Consider the following 6,145-nt stretch of genomic DNA (forward strand, 5'->3'; position numbering starts at 1 on the left):
ATACACATTATTACAGAAAGTAATAACAGAATTAATGGAGATGTATATCCAAAGTTATAACACACAAATTTTCCAGAATTGAAGAAATCCAGGAATCTCTGGATTTGGAAAGCCTTATGAGTACCAAGCAGGATAAACTGGAAACTACATCTAGACACATGACATGATACGACATGTATTTTTGAAATTGTAGAATATCAAAGATAAGTAGATCTTAAAAGGACCTACAGAGAAAAGAAAACTTATCTATAAAGGAATGACAAACTGATAGCTTACTCTTCAGCAGCAGGAATGCAAATTAAAGGAAAGATACACATTCAAAATCTTTCATTGAAAAATATTTAATAAGCCAAATGTATCTAAAGAATTATAACTCCCAAATGCCCTGTTTTTGTTTTGTTTTGTTTTGTTTTTTTGCAGGTTTTGGCCGGGGCGGGTGCCTTACTCCTTTGAGCCACAGGCGCCACCCCCAAAGACTTGTTTTATTAGTTTTAAGAAAGTATGTTTTCACCTGTGACTGGAATAAACTGCCCCCACAGACTGGGAGTTTGTAAAGGGACATTCCCCCCCGCCCCATGTATCCAGTTAAGCCCAAGAGTGCTGGAAGGTCCCATGTGCCTCCATATCACAAAGCTCAGCATCTTCTGAAGGGTCTCAGAACACTACGCGCATACTCTAACTTGGACTAGACTTCTTCTAATGCCAAATGTAGAGGGAGATGGAATCTTGTCAATTTATACCACCCAGTGCAGTTACTTTTTCCTGCCATACAGTTGAATTTTGCCCTGAAAATTTCCGTGGATATTTGTTTACTAACAAGCGCACTCTGACAAACGCAGATCATTGTATAATCACAATGAGACTCCACTTGGTGGGGGGATCTCTTAAATTGTAACTTTTTTTTTTGAGACAGAGTCTCAAGCCGATGCCCTGAATAGAGTGTGATAGCATCATAGCTCACAGCAACCTCAAACTCTTAGGCTTAAGCAATTCTCTTGCCTCAGCCTCCCAAGTAGCTGGCACTACAGGGAGTGCCACAAAAGCCTGGCTATTTTTTTGGTGCAGTTGTCATTGTTATTTAGCTGGCCCGGCTGGGTTCAAACCTGCCAGCCTTGATGTATGTGGCCAGCACCCTATTCACTGAGCTACGGCCACCACCCAAATTATAACTTCCTTGAGTGACAATAACCTCCTAGGAAGTAGTGGATCACATCAACCACCACTACTACCCTCAGATGAAGTGCGGTATCCCTGTGTCTCAGGGCGGCCACCTTGCTTCAATAAGTGGAGACAGGGTTTTAAAACCACAGGAAACAGCAAAGGTCTCCTGTTCATCTTTCTCAGGGCAATGAAGCCTGCTTAGTCTACACCTAGACAAGAGGCTGCTCAATGACTCTCTCAGAAAAGAGATCTCAAGGTGGTATTTTCTCCTCCCAAGCCAATAGGAGGAAGCCGAAGGCCTTCTCACTCACCATCCACTTTCAGGAACTGACCCCAAATGGGCAGTGTCTACTTATATCAGGACACAGCCACCAACTTCTTTTGCTAAAGAAGAGGACAAAACTCACAAAATCAATCTGGTAAGGCAATTCTTTTTCAGCAAAATATTATACAACTAAAATCCCTAAACAGTGATTTACTTGTGGGTTACTCCCTGTGGGTTTGTTTGCATGTCAATCCCACTTCTTATTTATTCCTAAATAAAGAAAATATTTCTGATGGTATAGGGTTCCTGAACGAAATGATATTAACAAATATTCACCTATTTTGTGAAGAAGAACATAGGCAAAATTTAAGGTATGATCTGTAGATATTTTCTTTACTGGAAAACAGGTCTGACTGCTTGGTTCAATATTATGTTGGGAATAAAAAGCATCTAACTTCTCTTCATTTTGGAAGACTAACATATACACAAAGTCTGAAAGTAACCTTAGTCCAACGAGACCACATCCATTCAGTAGCAGAATTTTAAAAACAGCTGTGGCCAGCAAATAGATGTGCACATATACAAAATGCATTGACTTTAACAGATGTCAAGGTGCTTTCCTTGTGATCAAGTCCAAGGAAATGGAAACCTGAGACCTCAAATCTAACCACTTGCAAAAGGGCATTTATAAGTTATCAAGAATTAAAGAAAATAAATGTTCATTGAAGAGTAGCCTATGCCGAAATCTCTCTCTTTTTTTTTTTTTTGGCTGGGGCTGGGTTTGAACCTGCCATCTCTGGCATATGGGGCCAGTGCCTTACTCCTTTGAGCCACAGGCGCCACCCCGAAATCTCATTTTTACATGTATTCATCTACCTGTATGTTGGCTCCTCAGTTTTTCAACTACTTTAGTGTTTACTAAATGTGACCAAGTAGCACTGGATCCCTGGTCTCAGTTATTTTTTTCTTAAGGCTTAGTAAGACCAGGACTTTTAAATATCTTACAACAATTTATGCTTTTTAAGAAATAACAGAAGTAACTCTTATTCCAGGGTGCCATCTTTATTAAAATATTTCAAATGTTTATTGTAAAAATAACATATGTTCTTTATTCTAAAAAACATAAACAATACTGAAGTATATAAAGTAAAAACTGAATGTTCCCTATAACCCCTGGTCCATCCCATTCTTAGTAGAAAGCCATTGTTAACAGTTTTAGGCTTATCCCAATGGATCTAGTGTTACTTTCTTTTACCTAACACTATATCTTGGAGATGTTTTAATAACAGTACATATCAAAATACCTTATTGTTCTATAGTATTTCATAGAACAGATGCACTATAGTTTATTTCCCTACTGATGGATTTCAAGTTGTTTTCAGTGTTTCACATAAAAAAGCAAAACTGCAGTGATTATTCTTTGCACACACATCTTTGCTTATTTGTAAGAACATTTCTCCACATTTCTAGAAATCAAATTAACACATCAAAGAATCTACATTTCCTATTTTGATACATTATATTCATTAACTTTTGTTTTTCTGACTTTCTCATTAGACCAAGTAAACTGTGTATTGTTTGTTTTAGCTCTAGTTCAACCTCTAGAAAACCGGTGCCATAGTCTTGGAGAACTCCCTCTGTAAAAGGCCAAAGAAGCTGAGAAACCACAGAGGAAATAATCGAGGCTTTCTTGGGAAAGCAACACAACTACACAATCATCTTCATATCCCTGAGAAAGTGAATCAAAACAAATAAGGACATCAAGGAAAAAAATGAGAGCTCTGGGCATTTAAAACCACATCAAGAAAGAGACTTAAAAAATATTTCCTTATGGGCAGCACCTGTGGCTCAAAGGAGTAGGGTGCTGGCCCCATATACCAGAGGTAGTGGGTTCAAACCCGGTCCTGGCCAAAAAAAAAAAAAAAATGTCCTTATGATAGGTAAGCTTTCACCTATTGGGTTTTAGCGGCATATGGCACACCTCTTGGGCTAAGGACTCAATCACAACTTGGAGGATTTACCTTATAAATGCAAACAATGTAGCCTAATCATATGTACCCTTATTATAATAAAAAAAAAATAATTGAAGTGGGCTTGGCGCCTGTACCCCAGTGGTTAGGGCTCCAGCCACATACACCAAGGGTGGTGGGTTAGAACCCAGCCTGGGCCAGCTAAACAACTGCAACAAAAAAATAGCTGGGTACTGTGGTGGGCACCTGTAGTCCCAGCTACTTGGGAGGCTGAGGCAAAAGAATCATTTAAGCCCAAGAGTTTGAGGTTGCTATGAGCTGTCATGGCACAATATTCTACCAAGGGCAACATCATAGGGCTCTGTCTCAAAAAAAAAGAAAATAAAAAGAATAAAAAAATAAAGCCTTACGTAGACTTAAATTATGCCATAAAATGTGCCAGTTTGTATGTGAATCTTAATTTCTTACACATTTCAAGCATTTCATGACTTAAGCTTTCATATTTCTCACAAAAACATATTCCTCAAAAGTAGAAACAATGTTTTAGAGCAAAGAATGCAATTAATAAATCTTTACAGACTGAATAAATCTCTATCAAAATCAATTCTTCTGTCGCTAGGCAGGAGTGAATTTATATAAAGGATAAATAATGAGGCAAGGCCTTTTTACCTTTCAGACATCCTCCAAATAAAGAACCAAATTCAATTTCATACAGGCTTGGCTTTCAGAGAAGTCTGACAGAAGCAGTGACAGAATTTCTTTTTCTCTTCTCTTCGTATTTATTTTGTTTATTCAAATACCCCTGAGATGGCTTAATGATGTAACCTATGGAGAGATCCGTGGCTGCAGATTCTTTTAAGTGCATAATAACTCATAGGTCTCTCTCCTGAATGAGTTCTCAGATCTGGGAAAGATATTTCTTGTGGCCAAAAGATTTTCTTCCCTAGTTTTAGTCAAAATGTCTTTTCCCAATATAAGTTCTCAGATGTCAACTGAGGGGGATCCATTTGCAAAAGGCCTTCCCACATGTCTCATAGAGTTTATATCTGGTATGAATCCCTCAGTACTAAATGAGGGAAGAGCTGCAGGTCAAGTCTTTCCCACATTCACTGCATTCAAGAAAGGAAAGAAAATCTGTCACAAAAGGATTTCCCACATCTTTTGCATTCAAAGGTCTTTTCCTTTCGCATGGATCTTTTTATGGCGGACAAAAGCGGAGTGGTGGGCAAAGGCCTTTCTACACTCAACGCACTCGAAAGGTTTCTCTCCAGTGTGACTCCTGGCGTGCCGAGTGAGGGAATAGCTGTAGGAAAAACATTTCCCACATTCTTTACATTCATAAGGCTTTCCAGCCGTGTGGGTCACACTATGGCGGAAAAAAACGGAGTGGTAGGTGAACGTCTTCTCACATTCACTGCACTTGTAGGGCTTCTCTCCAGTGTGAATCCTCATGTGTCTGGTTAAGGAAGAGTTATAGTGAAAGGCTTTCCCACATTCTTTGCACCCATAGGGTTTTTCTCCAGTGTGGGTCTTATGATGCTGGACAAAAACAGAGTGATAGTTGAAGGTCTTTCCACACTCAGCGCACTCATAGGGCTTCTGTCCAGTGTGAATCCGCTGATGGTACATGAGGTGTGACCTTCGGCTGAAGGCCTTCCCACACTCCATGCACTTATAGGGCCGCTCCCCAGTGTGAATCCTCACGTGTCTAACGAAGTCCACCTTCTCCCGAAAGGCCTTCCCACACTCCTGGCACTGGTACGGCTTCACCCCAGTGTGAATACGCTGGTGACGAACCAGCAAACAGTTCTTATTAAACTCTTTCCCACATTCTGTGCACTTGTAGACGGTCTTCCCGTTTGGAACCAAAATGTCTTTACTCAGCTCCTGCGAGTCACATTCGCGCAGAGTTTCTTCCGCAGAGACTTGCTCCCTGTCCCTTAAGCTCAGACCATCATCTGCCCCCAACACACTGCATTTAGGGCTCATCTTCCTAAACAGAGTTTCCTTGTGCAAGATGCCAACTGGCTGCAAGTGCCTTTCCTCCATTTCTAACCACTATTCCTGATCCCTCACTCACCGCAAGCAGGAGGTCCTATAGGTCTCTCTTCTCTGCCTTTTATTGGCAGTTCAGCTGGCGGATCTGCTCAGGTCTTCCGGGCCCCAGAAACCAGGAGTCTGCAGGTCTCTGGTGTCACCTCCCAGCACACGATCCTCTGGGGCTGGTCCAGCTGCCCCCACTCCTTCCAGGGGAAGGTCACAGGCGCGTCCTACACTGCTGCTTCTGAAGCCGCAGCTGGGGACGCCACAGCAGGGGACGCCACCGCAGCAGAGCCAGAGGAAAGGTCCACGTGGCTTGCGCTTCCGCCTGCGCAGAGAGCGCCGGTGACTACAGACACCAGAGAGCACCGCGCGCAGCGCCGCAGAACTACAAGTCCCAGGGGCCTCCGTTTCGTGTTTTTATTTCTGAGAGTTTAACCTTCATTTATCATGCTGGTTGTGACAGAGTCTTGAACCTTGCACACATACATGCATGTGTACATGCCTGCAAGGAACTGAGTTACCCCGAATGTGCAGATAGAGTGTCCTACTTATATGTCACCTTATTTTAAATGCTGACCCACAATTAAAGTGTACCCAGGGCCTGGATATTTTAGTCAATCCAGTCTAAATACTGAGTGTGGAGAAAACATTGACGTTCAGGATCTATTTTAGGTTACTGATGATTCTATAATTAGTAAACCACTTT

General features: G+C 41.5%; 1 protein-coding gene across 1 annotated transcript; it reads right to left on the reverse strand.

Annotated features, from left to right (window-relative positions):
- Nucleotides 1-4,563: 4,563 nt before the first annotated feature.
- Nucleotides 4,564-5,385, reverse strand: ZNF80 (zinc finger protein 80). Its single transcript, XM_003797707.1, has one exon. The coding sequence runs from the start codon at nucleotides 5,383-5,385 to the stop codon at nucleotides 4,564-4,566; it is 822 nt and encodes a 273-aa protein (XP_003797755.1).
- Nucleotides 5,386-6,145: the final 760 nt, after the last annotated feature.

Source organism: Otolemur garnettii, unplaced genomic scaffold (assembly GCF_000181295.1).
Source record: "Otolemur garnettii isolate 467f Iridium unplaced genomic scaffold, OtoGar3 scaffold00122, whole genome shotgun sequence".
In the NCBI taxonomy this organism is placed as follows: Eukaryota; Metazoa; Chordata; class Mammalia; order Primates; family Galagidae; genus Otolemur; species Otolemur garnettii.